This window comes from Hemicordylus capensis, chromosome 2 (genome assembly GCF_027244095.1).
Source record: "Hemicordylus capensis ecotype Gifberg chromosome 2, rHemCap1.1.pri, whole genome shotgun sequence".
Classification (NCBI taxonomy): Eukaryota; Metazoa; Chordata; class Lepidosauria; order Squamata; family Cordylidae; genus Hemicordylus; species Hemicordylus capensis.
In genome coordinates, this window is record NC_069658.1 from 335,363,150 (window position 1) to 335,383,342 (window position 20,193).

At 43.7% G+C, this 20,193-nt stretch overlaps 1 protein-coding gene across 1 annotated transcript in view; it reads right to left on the reverse strand.

Annotated features, from left to right (window-relative positions):
• Positions 1–19,952, reverse strand: part of ITK (IL2 inducible T cell kinase) — a 34,514-nt gene extending 14,562 nt beyond the window's left edge. Inside the window, exons 1-10 of the mRNA XM_053288177.1 lie at positions 19,840–19,952; positions 17,350–17,478; positions 10,548–10,588; positions 8,534–8,685; positions 7,291–7,356; positions 6,732–6,786; positions 5,852–5,931; positions 4,543–4,679; positions 3,317–3,391; positions 2,860–3,031 (exon numbers count right to left, since the gene is read on the reverse strand). Coding sequence (XP_053144152.1) covers positions 2,860–3,031; positions 3,317–3,391; positions 4,543–4,679; positions 5,852–5,931; positions 6,732–6,786; positions 7,291–7,356; positions 8,534–8,685; positions 10,548–10,588; positions 17,350–17,428 — 857 coding nt within the window. The 5' untranslated portion in view covers positions 17,429–17,478; positions 19,840–19,952. The remainder of the gene's footprint in view (positions 1–2,859; positions 3,032–3,316; positions 3,392–4,542; positions 4,680–5,851; positions 5,932–6,731; positions 6,787–7,290; positions 7,357–8,533; positions 8,686–10,547; positions 10,589–17,349; positions 17,479–19,839) is intronic.
• Between the last annotated feature and the right edge of the window lie 241 nt (positions 19,953–20,193).

The window sequence follows — 20,193 nt, forward strand, 5'->3', positions numbered from 1 at the left end:
TGATGTCCAGAGTCTTTTGTCTATTTAAGCACAGGAGTTTCTAGGAAGCTCTCTCAGTTAGTAAATTCAGATTTTCCCAAATTTTGGTTCAAATAAAAATTACTTAGATTGGTGGGCTACAATTTCATTGAGTAACTGACGCAAAATAAATGTGGTTAAGATGAATGAAATGCTGAGGTTCATACATTTTTAAAGAGGTCTTCCCATTCTTATACCTTTATCATATTTTAAGCAAGTTTATAAATTAGTCAATGACTTCTTATGGCAAGGACACCCACCCAGATTTTCATTTAGTAAACATCAATGATACTTTCTGCATTTTCAGGCTTGTTATTGGGCATTTATTGGGCATCTATCTTCAATCTTGGGGTGGAACAATGAGTTCATTTCTATCATGCCTTGGGCAAAAGATATTGGGGAAGATAATGGGAAAAGATATTGGGAAAAGATAACCTTGAAAGTTATTATCTGACCCCACTGAAATTTTGGCAGTTGCTCTGTTCATCATTTGTTCATGGGTCTGGGTCATTACCGGTGTTTAAAGCCGCAAGGCATATATGGAGAACTTTGGGTTCCAGATATGGTTTTGATCCTTTCCAGCATGAAAAGTTTACATTGTGGGAGAATCCCTGTTTGAAGATTGCTCATAAATCTTTTTATTGGGTTAAGTGGGCCTCCCACAACATCATTACATCAGATCAATTGATCTCTTCTGAAGCTGTTTTTAAATCTTTTGACATGTTGAGAGCTGAGTTTAATCTATCTTTAAATGCTAGCTAGCAGTTCATGTAGCTAAAGCATTTACTATTGTGGCTCCTTGGTGCTGATGTGATTGAAGCTTCTGAAACTCCATTTCTATTATTAGAACATCTATTGGATGCAACCTTGCTCTATCAGAAGCTTAAAGATATTGATAAGATTGATATCAATTATATCCTAGATCTTTGGAACAATGATCTTGAATACCCTATCTCATTAAATTAATGGCAGGTTGCTTCTAAGGCAGTGAAGGATGTCTCTTTGGATCTCAAAATGCAGCAAATACAGTAGAAAACTTTATTCCTTGCTTATTGGACACCTCAGAAAATGTTTAACAAGGATGGTTGCAGACTTCTGGATGCTGGAGGTGTAATCTGTATGAGGGTACACTAATGCATATGGTTTGGTCCTATCCAGTTATCATGGCATTTTGGCTTGAAATCCATAAGGTTGTTAATATGACTCTGCAGCAATCATTGCCTGTCAAGGATGTTCATGTTTTATTGGGATACATCCCCAGCTATGGAATCTAGCATTACATCAAGAATTTTGGATTCTTTGTGCTTGGGGCGGGGGGGGGGGGTTGTTTACCAAAAGAACTATAATATAACACTGGAAGGACAAATTTACTCCAGAACTGCAACTTTGGATAACTGATATGTGTTCCTTATCAGCATCTGAACTGGCTTTTTTTCTGACAGAAAGTTAAAGATGAGGAGTTTTTCAGCTATTTGGTCAAATTTTAATGAATTGCTTATGAACATAAGAACATAAGAAAAGCCCTGCTGGATCAGGCACAAGGCCCATCTAATCCATCATCCTGTTTCACACAGTGGCCCACCAGATGCCTCTGGGGAGCCCACAGGCAAGAGGTATGTGCATGCCCTGCTGTTGCTCCCCTGCAACAAATATTGAGAGGCATTGTGCCTCTGAGACTGGAGATGGCCCACAGCCACCAGACTAGTAGCCATTGATAGACCTGTCCTCCATGAATCTGTCTAAGCCCCTTCTAAAGCCATCCAAGCTGGTGGCCATCACCACATCCCATGGCAAGGAATTCCATAAATGGTGATTTGTTAATTTTTAGCTTTTCAAGACAGTTTAGAACATCTTCCCTTGTCACCTCAAATTCATCCAGTTCCTCAGCCGCTAAACCTAAAAAACTCAGTTCTGGAGAGAGTATATGGTCAGTATCCTCTGCTGTGAAGACAGATGCAAAGAACTCATTCAGCTGCTCTGCAATCTCCTCATCCTCCTTAATAATCCTTTCACACCCTCATCATCTAAAGGTCCAACTGCCTCCCTGGCAGGTTTTCTACTTCTGATATATTTAAAGAAGTTTTTGTTATTCCCCTTGGCACTTCTAGCTATATGCTCCTCAAACTCTCTCTTTGCATCCCTTATTGTGTCCTTGCATTTTTTTTGCCAGAGTTTATGTTTCTTCCTGTTCTCTTCATTTGGGCAGGACTTCCATTTTCTGAATGAAGTCTTCTTCCCTTTTATAGCTTCCCTGACACTACTTGTTAGCCATGCTGGCATCCTCCTGAACTTGGTCATACCTTTCCTCCTTCTTGGTATACATTTCAACTGTGCTTCTAGTACTGTGGTTTAAAATAAATTCCATGCTTTCTGGAACTTATGCTTTGAAACAAGATATATATCCTTAGAAGAAGGTGTCTTCTCCCACCTCTTTCTTTTCTCCTACATTGGTTGTATCTTATTATGTTTAACTGATCTTCCCCCCCTTCCTTTTCTTTTTCATTTATACTCACATATATTGTTACTATCCTTGATCATGTTTTATGCACTGTTGTAATCTCATTGCAAAAAAGAAAAGAAAAAAATAGCCATAGCTTTCCAGTTTATCCTTGAAGCACATTTAATACTACTGTAGAGAAAGCAAAGAGCTTGAATGTTTTGGCTCTGACTACAGAAATTATCCAAACACACATTAGTTGAGCACACTAAGAGTTCTAAAGCAATAATGTAGCTCTATAACAATAACTCAGTACAGAAAAAATAGCACTTATGCAAAATCAAGTCTACTGAACTTTGTTCTATGCAGTGCTGTGAGCCTTGGCAGGCTTTGGTTTTGCTTACATCATGACTTGGGCCTCCTCAATGAAATCTTCTTCTGACATTGCTCCTGGGCGAATGGTCTTTATGGCCACTCTCATCTGCTGAAGCCAGTAGCCAAGATGCACCACCCCAAATTGGCCAATGCCAATCTCCTGCTCAAATGTCAGTTCCTGAGGGTTTATCATCCATTTTCCTAGAAAGGGGCAGAAAACCAATTGAATGATAGATGTGACTAAGGAATCACAAGAATCTATTATTTTTATTGTAACAGACGAACACAGCAACCTTTCTGGACTTTGTCCCAGTCATTGATCTGAGCCTCTTTGTTTTCAATAAGATATGCCGTTAACTTCTATGGGAAGTTAGAATCAGTGTAAGGGGTAACAGATTCTGCCCGCTTTCCACAATTTGATGCCAAGTGAGATGAATGTAACAAAAGAATAAACAGAATCAGGTCAATGTGATCAGGTCTGCTTACCATAGCTTAGCCCAGCAGTAACAGGGGCCTTTTCTCTCCAGGAGCAAACAGCATATCGCAAACGACTAACAAGACCTACAATACAGAGAACAACATAGAGTGGCAGGAAAGAGGCAGAAAGGAGTGAGGCAGGGAGCCTATGGACTGAAGTTAAGGAGAGCATGAGGAGTACAAAAGTAGACCAGTGTCACGTTTCATGTACTAATTGGAAATAAACTGCCATATTTTGAATTTGTCTGATATAGGAGAACTGCCATTATTTAGTTGTCTGTTCTTCTTTGTCTGAATTCCTAGGCTTATGAAACTCCAAGTCAATGTAAAACTATGTAAGCAGCATGCTATCTACCTTTATTTTATTTTATTTTGTTTTGTTTTGTTGAACTTCTCTCTCTTAAGCAGCTCTCTTTGTCTTACATTGGACTTTTGGTCTCATAGTGATTATTCTGATTCTATTTTTTATTTTGATTATTTTAATTGATTGTGCATGCTATTTTCATCCCTATTGTTGTGTACTACTTTGAACATTTTAAAGTATACAAATGGTATACAAATACAATAAGCCTGTTTTTACAACCTGGTAAATAGTAGTTAGAACGTAGTTAAACGGCTAACTATGATTGCCAAGCTGTGAAGTGTGACAATGAAACCTGCACATTATTGGCAATCATAGTCCCACAGCCGTGATTGAGCATTAAACTATGACTGGCAACTACAATCAGAATGTAGTTGCTGATCTTAGTTTAATGCTAGTTAACTGCAGCAGTGAGACTACAATTTCCAGCACAGCACTGGTTTTCATGTCACACTCTGTGGGAGCACACCTGGCTCAGAGACTGTAGTTAAAGCTTTAACTATGATCGTGCAGGTCTTAAGAACAGGGCCAATCTTTCTTTGGGCAGGTTCTCATAATACATGCACAGCCGGTTGACTGGGATTCAGGAGATTCATGGTCCATGCATTCTCTTGATTTCTGATTGTAAGAACCCAGAAATTTTCAGTACTCTACATTGCCAATCCCATTAAATGTTAGGCTGGTGCAAACCCGACATTGCCAAAAATTTCCAGGTTCTTATGACCAGAAATCGGAACTGTGCACAACTCACAAATCTCCTGATTACCAGACAGCTGGCCTCATGCAGACTGTAAGAACCCTTCCTTTCTTCCAAAACATTCCTTTGAATTATTTCAGTTTCCCGTCTTTTCTTATATCTTCTAATTGCACTCACCTCCTGAATTGTGCTGGTGATAGTTGATCAATTGCGGAATACAATCAAAAACATGTTTCTCTGCCAAGTAGAACTTCTTGGGATTGTCACTTGTCTCTTTGATATGATAATGCTTTACAACGGGGTTGTTTTCATTACTAAAAATTAAAAACATTTCTTTCAAAATAATGTAGAGGCAGATAAAATTCCAAGGTAGGGAAGTAGTAGGGAACTATCAAGCATTAATAAGCATTTGGTAGAAAGAAAGGAAGAGATCTGTTCTGCCTTTAAGGACAATGAAACAATGTTGATTAACCCCTGAAACCTCTTCACATGTCTACATGTCTAAATGATATTTAAAGCTTTTGACTTCCTCCTTTTGTTTTATTTATTTATTTATTTAACGTATTTTTATACTGCCCAAAACTTAAGTCTCTGGGCAGTTTACAACCAGATTAAAAACAAAGATAAAACATTAGTTAAAAACCACAAAACAAAACAAAATTTTAAACACAGCAATTTAAAAACAATTTTAAAAAATGATATTCTAAAAACAATATTAAATCAATTAAAACAAAACAAAAGTTTATCTAAAATAATTAGCAGACACATCACCATTAGAATCTCACACTTTGGAAAGTCTGGGAGTAGGTAGGTTTGATTGGTTTATTTTATTTATTTATTTTAAAAAATGTTCAAAAGACTGATGCGTGCTTCACCTTCCCTTTCTGGCCCATTTACTTGTCTCAGCATGAGGGGATCAGAGTTGCCTCAACAAGCAATGCTGTTGTAGGAAATAACCATTCTGGTTAACTCTACCACATGATCTCAGGACTCCCATCTTACTTGAATGGCATTGAAAGAAGCCATTGCAATAGTTCCCATGCACTGAGGAAGCATGGAAACAATAGGATGTAGTCATAGGTACATTTGGAGAATAGGGCAGATTCTCCTGTCTATCACTTGTCTTTCCCTGCCCTGCAGTTATTCATGCTTTAAATGCATCATGATAGATTGTATTACTACAACAGGCCAAATAATAAGGATTATAAAAACAAGTATCTTTTTATGCTACGTATTACACAGATATGATGTTGTTTTCTTTGCTTGTTTATCTCAAACTTGGGGAAAATTTAAATGTAAAGATTTCTTTAACTGATGCTCTCATTTTTACAATTCACCTGCATGATTCTGAGGTGAAAGGGAAGAGTTCAGAAGTCTCTCTCTCTCTCTCTCTCTCTCTCTCTCTCTCTCTCTCTCTATATATATATATATATATATATCCTAAAATAATTCACACAGTGCAAAATTCTGTTAAGATCTGCCTTGCCTCAAAGCTTTTTTGAAGACAGAGACTGTATATGTGCCAGGCTGCCTTGAGTCTCTCACCATGAAGGCTCCTTCCTTATCCTGAAAAAAGAATAAAGAGAAGAGAATAAAGAGAAGAGAATAAAGAGAAGAGAATAAAGGGAGTAGAAATGGACTCATGGGCTAAGTTTGTACAAAGAATGTTTTCAAAGTTTGGACACACCAAACCACTTCACCTCAGCTTATCTGTATGATCCAATTGATCAATGAGTTAAGGCTTGTACTTCTCTTTAAAGGAGGAATGGTACAAATCTCAGAAACAGCTAGTCTTCAAAGTGCTTTGTTGGCATAAAACATTTCATGTCACCCTGTCTTGTGCTAGTAGAGGGTGCTCACATTTGGATCCCAATCTTCTTCCAAGCAGTTCAAGACAGCAGGCAGGTAGTTATCCATCCTCTCCACAATTCTATGAGCAACTTAGGTTGAGAAAGGTTAGGTTGAGGTCACCCAGTGAACATCATGGCTGAGCCGGGACTTGAATCTTGGTCTTCCTCATGACCCAGGTTCAACACTCTATTTCCTATGAGCAGCCCCAGACTGCAAATGTGATTCTTTAGGATAAAATCTCAAAGCATAAATGTTAGCCACTGCCACACCTGAAAAACGCTGACAGAAGTGGTGTTTTTTGAAATCTAAACTGTGATTCAATGCAATTCCATGGTTCTTTAGATTGCATGGAACTGTATTACGCTGCTGTTTAAATTTCAAAAATCTCTTGAGAAAGATTTCTCCATTGAAATGTATTGGGAACACCAATCAGCTGTCAGCTGTATTTGATGTGCATCTGCCAAAGCCACAAAACTAAACCGTCCAAATAAATTAAAATATGACCACCATCTTACCTCTTCCTTCAGCAGAGCTTCTGCCTTGCTTCTGCTGATATCCTTGTTGTACCATCTACAAAGATCAGAGAATCTTGATTTAGTTCTAAGTCTCTTGGCTTAATGCTTTTTAGAATTGCCAGGAAACTTATTCTTCTGAATTATTAAGTTAAGGATGATGTGTACAATATGGCCCTGCCCCCATGAACAATTATGTGAACAGTTATGAATGTTAATTTGATATGAACATACTAAGAATGAATCCATCATTAAAACAAAAACATAATTCCAAATCTTCAGGCTGCAATCAAATTTTGTAGATGAAACAGAGTCTTGGGACTTTCATTGCCTTCTTATGCTTTTTTCAGTGGGAGACAATCACACTAACTACTCCTCGAAATAACTTTTAGCCATAGAGCAGTTAACATTTTTACATTAACTTAACAAAGCTGATTATCAATTGTTCCTTCTAAACAGAACTTTAACCGATTTATTCCTTCATTAGATTGTCTTGGTAAAAAGCTTAATTTTACATTCTCACAGTGATAATGTAGCATCTCATGAAACAAAATAATCTTACTCATATATCTGCAGATTTTCTGGTGATTTTTCCACCACGTAGCTACTTGGGACATATCCTTCATGCCTGATTAAAAAAACAAGATGCCTTGATATTAGTACATTAGAATCGTAGGCATTTCCCAGCAAAAGTAATAGTTTCAAAAGGTCTGTGATAAACTTCCTCTGTTAACAAGCCTTGATATATGTGCCTCATGCTGATTATAAAATGGCTACACTATACAAGATTTTAATACATCATATGTTTTAATACATCATGTATTGGCAATAAATAATGAACAATTTCCCATAACATTCCTAGTCAGCAGAACTCTGAACTTCCATCTTAAAATATTAAAGTACCTCTGCAGTTAGAATGAAGTCCAAATCTACCTTTAATTCTCACCTTATAAATTTGGTTTATGTGTAAATCAACCCATATGTATACTATACCTGTTACCATTGAATGCCATGCATTTTTTGAAGTAGACTATTTTCCCCAAAGGTTTATGCCCCAGTAAATTAGTTAAGATGCACAGGATGAAAACATCTGGTTCCCACAAGTGACATGCACTAAGTTCTTGATCTGTTTGTAGGGCAGATGAATGTGAAAGTAACCAGTGAGAACCAGTGTCCTACCTACACAAGGTACAATGTTCAACATGTTGTGCAAGACAATCTGGGGCTTCTGACCCACCGGGGCTGCTGTGCCTGGCATTGTTGAACAAGAGCGCAGTTGTGGAACTACTTAAAACATCCCTTGAGACAGTCACAGCTGTGCAGATAGGATGTAACTGAGGGTAAGAATCTGGTGTATAGATGTAGATTTACCATTTCCAACCCGCTTTCCATGCTGCCATTTGAGTCCTGCTTGAATTTCATCTTTTACAACAGGGGTTTCAAACTGTGGCCCTCCAGCTGTAGTTGGCCTACAACACCCATCATCCCTAGCTACTGTGACTGGGAATGATGGGAGTTGTAGGCCAACCACAGCCGGAGGGTCGCACTTGGTCACCCCTGGTCTACAAGCAAATGATGATCATTCCAACACTGAACTTTGGTTTGAACATAATTTAAGTGCTTAACTCTGCATTAAATTATGGGTCATACTGTAGTATCTTTAACCAAGATGAATGGTACAATACTCCAGGAACAGCTCTAGAGGAGACAGCAAAGCAAAATGAAGAAATGAGAAAGAAATACAGCCTGAGCATTTGATTTCCAAACTGGTTGGGATTTGGTTCTCCTTTCTAAGGGATACCTACCCATTCTTATCCTGAACCAACCACCAGTGGACTTCAGAGCTGTCAATCACATAGTATTCTTCATTATACTGTAATGATAACTCCTGAGGATTCTGGGCAGTGTAGTCATAAATGGCTATTGCTAAGAACTCCTTGGAGTCTGAAAATAATCTCTGCAGAGTAACAAAATATTTAAGCAAAAACATTAAATCAGCTTTTTACAACCTTTCTGCCCACTTCTTAAAGATGGAAATATGTATTCCTTATCACGTGTATAATCATATATGCGTGTTGGAGCGCTCCAGTGCCCCAACCTCTTCGTGGCCCCGCAGCTGATGGCAAGGAGCGTAAGGGGCAGGGCATCCCTTCTTTGGGGTTTCCTTTCCTCCCCGGCAGTGTGACGGGTGGGCTGCCATCAGATTGGCGCACACCCTGAATTGCTGAGGGGCCGTGGAACAAGGAGCTGCTGGTAGCAATCCTGGTAACTTTGCAAGACTGGGGAGGAAAGGAAGCAGGGAACAAGACTTGGGAGGGGGTAGAGTTGAGGGTAGGACTGGAGCCCTGCCAGGTCTGCACAGGGCTATTTAAACTTGAGGCAGCCAGTGCTGAGGGCTGCTCTCTGGGAACGGGACCAACGTTCTCCTGAAGAGGGAACCGGACATGGGTATTAGCGCAGGAGGAGAGGAAAGGAAAGGGTGATTATATAACCACCTCTCCTGCACCACTCTGAGGCATCTGATAAACCAAGGAGGCTAGAAACTGGACCCACAGAAAGGTTGGTGTGGCCCCATACCCACCATGTACATGGCAGTGCAGTAGAAGACATAAGGCAACTGGCTGTACATGTACATAGAGTGTTTTCAGATTTGAGATTAAGTGAACTGACACCATGAAACTATTCTCACGACCAGCAGGAACTGGGCTAAGGGAGCCCAACCCAGTTCCTGCAACCCGTGAGAACCAATGGGCTCAAGGGCGAGCCCAGTGGCTCCATGATAGCAAGCCCACTTGTGTAGCCACCCTCTTAAATGAGGTTAACGGAGCAAGCGCACCATTAACCTCATTTTTTGGGGATGTGTGTCTGTTTGCAGCTGCGGTGAACACACTTGGGGGGGGGGGAGGAGGGAGGATCCCAGGAATTTACAGGGGCTCTGGAGGGGGGCGAATGGCAGCGCTTGCCTTCACCCAACCCTGGGAACTGCTTGGCGAGATGCAGCGAGGTGCAGGAGCGCTGGAGTCCAGCTGCCACTCATCTGGGCAGGTGATCTGCACGCCCAGCGATGGGTACATTATCATCTGCGGGGAGAGTGGGTCAAAGCCGCTCTCCCTGCAAACCTTCTCTCCTGACACTTCACACTGCTTGTGTGATGTGCCTCCATATATGTTTTAAATCAGGGGTTCCCAACCCTTTTTTTAACAAGCGCACCCCTTCTGTCACAAACCTTCAGCTTAGATACCCCACAGAGATTTTGTGTGTGTGCAGATGAGGGGAGGAGTACTCTGAGCTTCAGCACGTAGCCAGGCAATCAGGAGCAGAGGAAAAGGCAATCAGGTGCATAGACGGAGGGCTGAGGATGTGCTGACTTCAAGCCAGTAGGAGGGTTCTGAATACCCCCTGGGAAACCTTCAAGTATCCCTAATGGTACTATTGGGAAGCCCTGTTTTAAATCAATATGTGATTTCATTCTTTTTCATATTATGAATGACTGCACTAAAAAACTCAAAGGGGAATAATATCCAATTCAGGATTATTAGTAGATGTTTCCAAAGCATATTCTGAAAATAATAAAATGACAGTATAAAAGATGAAGAAACAAACACAGCAATGTATATTTGCTCATTTGAATACATGCATTTATGCAGATATTTAAATATAAACATTATACAATTTTTTAACAAATGTTTTGCCATCATTACATAAAATTTAAAGTACAAATTCTGACATCAGATTTCAGAACTGAGAACAGGTTCTCATGTTTTGAATTTTAAAATGCTTTGTTTAATCTCCATGTATGACCCATTTCCCTGTGCTCACCTGATTATCCTCTGGTGTTGGAGGAAGAGGTTTCTTGGAAACTGAAAGAAAATATGCAAAAATAATGACACATGTCTAGGTCAATGCAGAAATAACTACTGGGAAAATGAGAGATGTGGTACTTCTAAGGATGTACAGAACATTTTGATGGTGAAATGTTTCGGTTCAAAATGGGCTGTTTCAAGTGTTTTGAATTTGAAACACCTTTTAAATAAAGGGCCTGTTTTGAGCTCAGAGCAGAACTATCCTACTGATGGAAAAATTTCAAGCACCATTTTGGAGGCCTGTTTCCCCCTTGCTGATTGGTTTCCTGGCACTGGCTTCCAATTGGCTTGCTTCTTGGTTGACTTGTTATCATACAAATCAAGTGTTGTCATGGGCAACTGTGCCACCATTGGTTGCGGGGAGGGAAGAGGAACACAAATGGCAGGAGTTTCAAAATTTATTCAAAGGGACTGGGAGGTAGAGAGAACCTTTATAGTGTGCCTGTCTTGAATAGGATACATCAGGAGAGGAGGAAGGTAGGTTTGATTCTGTGGTTTTCTTTTCTCAGCACTGAGTATAATATGCTGTGTGTTTGCTGCTATAACTATCTGCTTTTTGCCGGATTTCTGTTTGTATTTCGTTTCAAGTTCAAAACAGGACAGATATCTGTTTTGTGCACATCCCTTACTACTTTACTAATTAGAACACTACAACACTGGAAACCTGGCAGATTCAAATAACCACATGGTAGCTCTTTTTGCATAGAGCTAGTAGCTATAGGCTCTGACCATGCAATGAAGCAACTTTGATCACACCTGCAATGGCCCAGAAATTGAAAGAAACAGAGTGTGGAGGCTATATGATAATTGTCAGTTAATCACATGTTCAGAGAATACAGGCAACCAACTCTCCAGGTGATTAGAGCTACCATGCAGCAAATTTTCAAGTGGTCACCATGTAGCAAATGTTCACCTGTATCAAATCAAAACAGATCTGCATGTGTAACTCATATTTAACCATTCCAAAATGCTAAACCCTCATTCCATCAATCATTTACTCCAATGTTGTTCCCAAGAGTGTAGAAAGCATTTGGGCAGCCGGAGAACTTTTGGTCTTGCCGGTGTCTCCTCAGCCCCGTGACTGTCAAGCACACACACAAAGCTCATGCATGCCCCAAGCCACACCCCTGTGTCTGACATCACCCTTAGGGGGCATGGACAATTCCAGGGATGGGGCAGTCAGCTCCTGCAGAGCTTCTCCAGTCAGCAGTTCATTGAATCATTGAATAGGAGCTCCTTTCCCTGCCTCCTCGGGAGGCAGGGAAAGGAGCTCCCAGTCAGTGATTCAGTGAACCACTGACTGGGGAAGCTCTGTAAGGGCCAACTGGCCTCATCCCCATTAATAAACAAACTTTATTTGTTAGCCACCCCATAACAAATTGTTCTCTGGGCGTCTCACAACACAGCATTAAAACATCAAATAAAAACACATAACATAAAAAAAACACAACATCCCCAAAAGCGGAGGGTGGGGGAGATATACAAAATACAATACAAAACAATTTTAAAACTTTTTTTAAAAATCAGTTTAAAAATCAAATTTAAAACTCAGAAATTTTTAACGTTGGACACAGGGGGCGTGGCCCCTGCCTAGGAGAGGGTGCATTTGGATCCTCTCCCATCTTCCCTATCAGCGTTTCATTGAAACGTTGGCTGGCTACGCTTTCTCCCCCGCTCAAGCCCAGCCAGTGTTTCAGTGAAACACGGGCTGGGGAGGAGAAGGGCATGCTTTGTACAACCAACCGGCGAGCACTATGCTTGCCAGCTGGGTACAGGAAGAGGACAAGGGGATGCCCTGGCTGAGGTTGCGTGGGTGCCTTGGCAGCAACTCCAGACCCTGGCAGTCAGGGGACACTCGTCCTCCCTTGTTCAGTGGTCCCTACGCCCCTGGTTGTTCCTCAAAACTGGGCCATATCCTTATGTAACAGAGGGATGCTTTTATTTTACAGTGATGCTATTTATATTATTTCACAGTGATCTTATGATGATATATAGAGTATCATGCTTCCCTGCATGAGGTACTTTGACCATACATAGGGTTGCCAACTCTTAAAAGACAAAATGCTACTAGAAAATATTAGGCCATGACCATATTATGTCAGTGTTAAAAGATCTCCACAGGACACCAGTCCATTTCTAGGCTAAATTCAGAGGGTTATTTTGGTCTTTAAAGCCTTAAATGGCTCAGGATGAAGCCCAGGGACTTGGGTAAGAAGGAAGAAGGGAACAGCTTGGGTGGGGCACTGACTGTCTTTTGCTTCTGCCCCACCTCTTCTCCAGGTGTGTAACATCTCCTGGGCTGTTGCTGAGCTGGGGCTTCTGCCACTGTATAGGGCAGGCTGGCCCAAGGGCTCTCGTCCTTGTGGCTCTCAGCCGTGGGGCAAGCTGCCTGGGGGCCCAGGAGATCTCTCTCCTTCTGCCTGAAGATCCGTCTTCCCTTAATCAAGAAGCTAGCAGGAGTTTACATAAGCCTGGTTCTGGTTTTTATTAAGCCAAGAGGCCGTGGTGGGTTAGTCTGGGGAGATGTGTCTGGGAGAGCAAAAAAGTGGGTCTGGAGTGGGGGCGGCAATATCACGGGTAGCGGGCAGAGGGAGGTATGGCGGTGGGAGTTGGGCAGGCCGTTACAGGGGAAATCGGTCCAGGCAATTGAGGCCTGTTCCTTTTTCTGGCCCTTCTCCCAATCCTCTGACCCTAGGGAGCTCTGAGAACACTCCCTTAAGGATTAGGGTGCTGCTGCTGAATGCCAGGTAAGTTAACGCAAAAACATCTCTCATCCACGATCTGATTGTGGATGAGCGTGCTGACGTGGTGTGTGTGACGGAGACCTGGTTGGATGCGCTGGGCGGGGTTGGTCTCTCTCAGCTTTGTCCTCCAGGTTTCCAGATCGTGCAGCAGCCCCACCTCGTGGGTCGGGGAGGAGGCGCTGCGGTCATCTTTCGAGAGACTCTCCCCGTTTCTAGGTGCCCGGTCAGGCAATCTCAGAATTTCAAGTGTTTGTCCTTGAGGGTGGGCCTCCGAGATAGGCTGGGGATTCTGTTGGTGTACTGACCACCCCGCTGCACTTCAGTCTCCCTACCTGAGCTGGCGGGAGTGGTCTCGGAGGTGGCCTTGGGTTCCCCCAGGCTTATTGTTTTGGGGGATTTCAATGTCCACGCTGAGGCCCCCCTAGTGGGTGCGGCTCAGGATTTCATGGCCTCCATGGTAACCATGGGCCTGTCTCAATTGGTATCGGGCCCTACCCATGTGACGGGACACACTCTGGATCTGGTTTTTGCCGACCGGGAAATAAATGATCTGGAGGTGGGGGAATTTGAGACCACTCCCTTGTCATGGACAGATCATCACCTGGTGGGGTTTAGTTTGACTGCTCCGTCTGCCCTCTGTAGGGGTGGTGGGCCGATTAAGATGGTCCGCCCCCGGAGGCTTATGGATCCGCTTGGATTTCAGATGGCCCTCGGGGAGTTTCCAGTGTCCAGAGCTGGTGACCCTGTTGAGGCCTTGGCTGATCTCTGGAATGGAGAGGTGGCCCGGGCTGTTGACATGGTTGCTCCTAAACGCCCTCTCCGGCTTGGTGGAGCCCGTTCGGCTCCTTGGTTTACCTTGGAGCTTAGGGCGATGAAGCAACTCGGATGACGGCTGGAGCGACGCTGGAGGAAGAGTCGGCACGAATCCGATCGAACACGGGCTAGAGCCCATTTTAGGGACTACGCCGTGGCAGTGGGGGTGGCGAAGAAATGCTTTTTCTCCGCCTCCATTGCGTCTGCTCAGTGCAGACAAACAGAGCTGTTTCTTGTGGTGAAAACTTTGCTCCACACATCCCCCCAGACAATGGGGGAGGAGTCATCTACAGCTCTTTGTGATCGGTTTACCTGTCACTTTGCAGATAAAGTCGCTTACATCCGTGCTGACCTGGACTCTAGAGTTTTGGCAGTTCCGGCAGACGTGCCTTTGGTACCATCTGGTCCCGTTGTGTTGGATTCTTTTCAGTTGGTGCGGCCTGAGGATGTGGACAAGATCTTGGGCAGTGTGCGGGCGACTTTGTGCGCTCTTGACCCTTGCCCTTCCTGGCTAATAAAAGCTGCCAGGGAGGGGACAGGCAGATGGATGGAGGTGATCATTAATGCTTCATTAAGGGAGGGCAGGATGCCATTGTGCCTCAAGGAGGCGGTGGTAAGACCACTATTAAAAAAGCCCTCCCTTGATCCCTCCAACCTAGACAACTATAGACCTGTGTCTAACCTTCCCTTTTTGGGCAAGGTGATGGAGCGTGTGGTGGCGTCCCAGCTGCAGAGGGTCTTGGATGATACGGATTATCTGGACCCTTTTCAATCTGGCTTCTGCCCCGGGTATGGGACTGAGGCTGCCTTGGTCGCTCTAGTGGATGACCTACGCCGGGAACTAGACAGGGGGAGTGAGTCCCTGTTGGTTCTGCTGGACCTCTCGGCGGCGTTCGATACCATCGACCATGGTATCCTCCTGGGCCGCCTCTCGAGTATGGGAATCGGAGGCACTGAGTTGCAGTGGTTCCAGTCCTTTCTTGAGGGGAGGGTCCAGAAGGTGGTGCTGGGGGACTACTGCTCGGCCCCGTGGCCGTTGGCCTGTGGGGTCCCGCAGGGATTGGTCTTGTCCCCCATGCTGTTTAACATCTACATGAAGCCGCTGGGAGAGGTCATCCGGGGATTTGGACTGAGTTGTCAGCAATATGCGGATGACACTCAGCTCTATCTCTCCTTATCATTTGATCCTAGGGAGGCGGTGGACGTCCTGAATCGGGGGCTGGAGGCCGTGATGGGTTGGATGTGGGCTAACAAAATTGAATCCGGATAAGACGGAGGTACTGTTGGTCAGTAGGAGAGCCAATCAGGATGAGGAGATTTTACCGGTTGTGGATGGGGTTGCACTCCCCTTGAAGGAGCAAGTACGCAGCTTGGGGGTACTACTGGACCCGGCTCTGCTTTTGGAAGCTCAGGTGGAGGCGGTGGCCAGGGGTGCCTTTGCACGGCTTCGGCTGGTGCGCCAGCTGCGTCCCTTTCTCGAGAAGGCAGATCTGGCCACGGTTACCCACGCCTTAGTCACGTTGTGGCTGGATTACCGTAACACGCTCTACGTGGGGCTGCCCTTGAAGAGTATCCAGAAACTGCAGCTAGTGCAAAACGTGGCAGCGAGGGTGTTATCCAGAGCTGCCCGTTGGGAACATATCACCCCCATTTTGAAAGAGCTGCGCTGGCTGCCGGTTCGTTTCCGGGTCCAATTCAAGGTGCTGGTTTTGACCTTTAAAGCCCTTAACAGTTTGGGCCTGGGGTATTTGAGGGACCGCCTGCTCCCAAGGGTTGCTGCCCGCTTGACAAGGACATGTGAGGGGGCCCTGCTCCAGTTGCCGACAATGAGGGAGGCCCAGCTTTCGTGCACTCAGGACAGGGCCTTCTCTGTTGCTGCCCCTAGACTCTGGAATGCTCTCCCAGTGGCCATTCGTTCCTCAGACCCCATCACGGCTTTTAGAAAGCTTTTAAAGACTTGGCTTTTTACCCAGGCTTTTACATAATTGTTTTTACTGCGGCTTCTCTGTGTTTTTATCTGTTATCTGTTGTCTTGTTTTTATGCCTGTGTTATATGTTTTTAGCTTGATGTTTTTATTGCTTGATGTTTTTATTGCTTTTATTGTATGTTTTAATTTTTGTAAACCGCCTTGGGGTTTTCTTTTAACGAAAGGCGGTATAGAAATGTAAAAATAAATAAATAAATAAATAATATCTGAAGGACTGTCTTCTCCCTATTGTGCCTGCTCATCAGCTAAGGTGTCATAGGAGGCTCTTCTATGGGCTCCCAACCTTCAGGGATTAGGGAAGTGTCTCCAAGTGAGAGGGCCTTCTTACCAGGAGCCATTTCTTGGTGAAAGTGCCCTTCATTACTTTCTTCAGGCACCACAAGAAATCTGTCTTTGGTCATCTGTCTTTGCATTTGGTCATCTTTTATAATATACAGTTGTCCCTCACCAACCACAGGTTTCCCCAATTGTGGATTTGAGTATCCGCGACTGGGAAATTGTGGCAGTTCTCACCAACCGTGACCTGAGTATTTGCGATTTGGTACAATTTTTTTGGAAATTTTGGGGGTTTGGGGGGGATTTTGGTGGTCAGGGTGTCATTTCTGGGGGCCAGGGGGTCATTTTCAGGGGCTATTTCCAGGGGTCAGAGAGTGTTTTTTCCATTTTTAACTGTTTCCCCCCAATCTTTTTGTTACCATGCTCCCCCTAACCCCCTGTTTCCCACTGGTTTCAATGCCTTGTCAACCGTGAATTTGCCAGCAGCAAGGTTTTCCAGGAATGGAACTCTCGTGGTTGATCAGGGACAAGTGTATACTCCCTCTTAACTGGATTAGATTTTTTTTCTGCTGGTCATCGACTGTAATAAAGTCTGCCTAGATTACTATTTTAAAGATTTTTACTAACTGGTTTATTGTAATTGTGTTTTATCTGCTGCCTTGCTTGGTTTTTATTTTTATCATTATTCAATTTGGTTAGCTGCCTTGACGTAACAGTGATGATGAAAGCTTGAGTAACTAGCTGATGAAAATTTAACCAGCACATGGCTGTAGCTTCTCCCCCTCTTCTCTTCAGAGATATAATATAATATCTGCTACTAAACTTGACCAGGGGCTTGCTTGACATCTTATCTAAATGAATGCACCAGACACAAGGCTAGATCACTGATTCAGTACTGATTCAGAAGGAATGAGGACATCTGGAATGAATTTCATACCACTCTTGGCTGTAATGTACTCCACACAGCCTGTTGCCAGTTTTTCTGTCTGAGCACAGCATCTCCATCTTCCATCCATCCAGAAGTTAGGGTGATATTTTGTCACTAAACTGTTGTTGTTTCTGGTCTCTGAAACAGTTGATCGAAAAAATTAAGATCGTAAATACCAACACCTCCATCATAATGTTGGCCAGCAGTCTTTATAGTTATGTAATGCCAGATGATGAGGAACGTTATTATAATCCCAAGAGAAACCCAACAGCAACCAACAATGACTGGGAACTGGAAGATGAATTACACATAGCTTTACTTACCCCATGTAGCACTGTATACTTTGTTCATCCCTTCATAGCAAGATTTTCCCTTGAGCTATCACTGGAAGCTAATAGGGCTGAGATGTAATGATTTATCTGCTATGGCTAAATTCATTTTCTAATGGAACATAACTGAATAACAGAATGTATAAGAGCTTTACTACACATTAAGCAGAATGTGCCAGGAGACTTGAATGATCAAGATTCTAGAGCAGGGATTCTCAAACTTGGGTCCTCAGGTGTTATTGGACTTCAACTCCCATAATCCCCAGCCTCAGTGGCCTTTGCTTGAGGATTATGGGAGTTGAAGTCCAATAACACCTGAGGACCCAAGTTTGAGAATCACTGTTCTAGAGTGATCAATTTAAGAGTATAGGTGTGGGGATCATGTTTTCTCATGTCAAAAGCTTTCTGCATGTAGCAAACCAGCCTATGGGGAAGAGGGCTATGTTAATTCTTTCTTGCTGATGTGCTAGCTGTCATATATTTCACACTGGACAGCATACAAAAGTTTGACCCCTCACCTCCAGACTGAAATGGTAATTTCTACTACTTTACAGTTTTACTTATGGGTGACACAGGCAGGGGCGCACCTAGGTAATTTTGGCTCCCGGACCACCCGCGCTGTGAGGCCCCCCTGCCATGAGGACCCCTGAAACCTACTTTGGGGGGCCTCCTGCTGTGGCGAACCTATGTGTTTTTGTTTCAGGCACCATGCGGCCAAGGGGTGCCTGCCAGGGGTGAACCAGGCAGTCGTCCTCCACCCACCCACCCGGCAGTGGCGGGAACAATTGCTGGGCCTACCTTTTGGTCCAGTGGCTGTTGCTAACTGCGAGGTCCTCCTATGCAGTTGAGAGAGATCGTTGCAAGCTTGTGACATCACGGGCTTGTGATGATCTCTCTCTCAACTGCGCAGGCGTGCCTTGCAGCTAGCAACAGCCACAGGGCAAAAAGGACAGGTCCAAAAGTTGCTCCTGCCAGCAGGGGATGGGGGGGGGAGGACGATGATGGATTGACTAACCCACCCACCCCCGCGGCCACCTCTCAGCCGCACAGCAGCTGAAATGATAAAAAACCCCACGTAGGTTCACTTCAGCAGGCTGTGGCAGGAAGGGCGTGGGGTGGCCCCCTGGACCTTGGAGGCCACAGACTGGGGCCCCAAGGTCCAGGGGTTAAAGTGCCCCTGGACACAAGGCACAAGCTCTAGGGTGGACATGGGGTGGCTTCAGAAGGCCCCCCAGTCATTTGGAGGCCCCCTAGACCTTGGAGACCACGGATCACGGCCTCTGGACACAATCCTCACAGGAAAACTGAAATGTGAGTGTAAATTCATTTTCTTGCATACATTCACCTTCTCTCATACATGCACAGCAATGGAGGAAAGAGGCATGAAATGCTTTAACAGTCAAATTCACTTTGCTTTAAGCAGGTACTCAAAGAGAGAGCGAGAGAGAGCGAGAGAGCTGTTAACAGCAGCTGAATTGGTCCCCCCATAGATTAGGACCATGGTGGGGGAGGGGACTTAACCCTACTCACCCATTGCAGTCCCAGTCCAGTTTGGACTGGCCCTGCAGCTGTTACTTGCCAAGGAAAAAAGTACTAGTTGAAGCATGTTTTCCCATGGCAAATAACAGATGGTTAACATTTAAAAACCAAGCATGCACTTGCAAGCTGTGTGATTAAGGGACTCTCTAGTTTAGCCTTACGTGGTATTTCTGAAGTGCAGTCGAAATGGGCTCTGGCCTACATAACCTATGTCACAATATTTGTTAGTTTTTGAGGTACCAAAAACCCTCTTTAGACCTGCTGTTACTTTAAGAATTGGGCTGATTCTGACAATATGACCACCAACCCTCTCAAACGCATTTTGGAAGAGCATGAGCATCCATGTCTCCCCGCCATTTAGCTGTGTAGTCCCTCTAGTGCCTAATCACGCAGTTGAAGCCTGTGATTAAATATTGCTTTAAAATATTTCTGTAAACTCTTCTCGCTTGTACAATTAGGCATTAGTAAGATGGCATGCAAGGTGGAGGGGAACCCACACTGTACACACTTCAGCTGAATGTGAGGAGATTAGGGGTGGCACCAGCAGGTACTATTTCTCCCACACCCTCACTTCCATTCAGTGCTAATCTTAGAATACTTCAGTTAAAGTGATGATACTGTGATCAGTTACCTTCTTTCAGAGCTAACACCCATTTCTGACAGCTTGCTTGGTCGGGAGCAAACACGTATAGCAGATAGTTGTCGTGAAAAACCTATGTAAGAAAAAAAGTGATTAGAATAAATTCTAAGCCAAATAGGAATTATCCATGATCTATTTAGACTCCCTGATGTATTGCTGAAATTAAGAATCTGAATTGTGTGTTCTCTCAACATAGATATTTAAAAATCCAGTTCAGGGGATTTGGATAATTAATTCCAGTATTTGAATGCATGTAAAAACTGGGCAAGTTTATTATTTTGTACAAATTTCTGTTTACCAAGAGGAAGAACAGGAAGTTCAGAAGACAAAAAGGCACTGTTTATT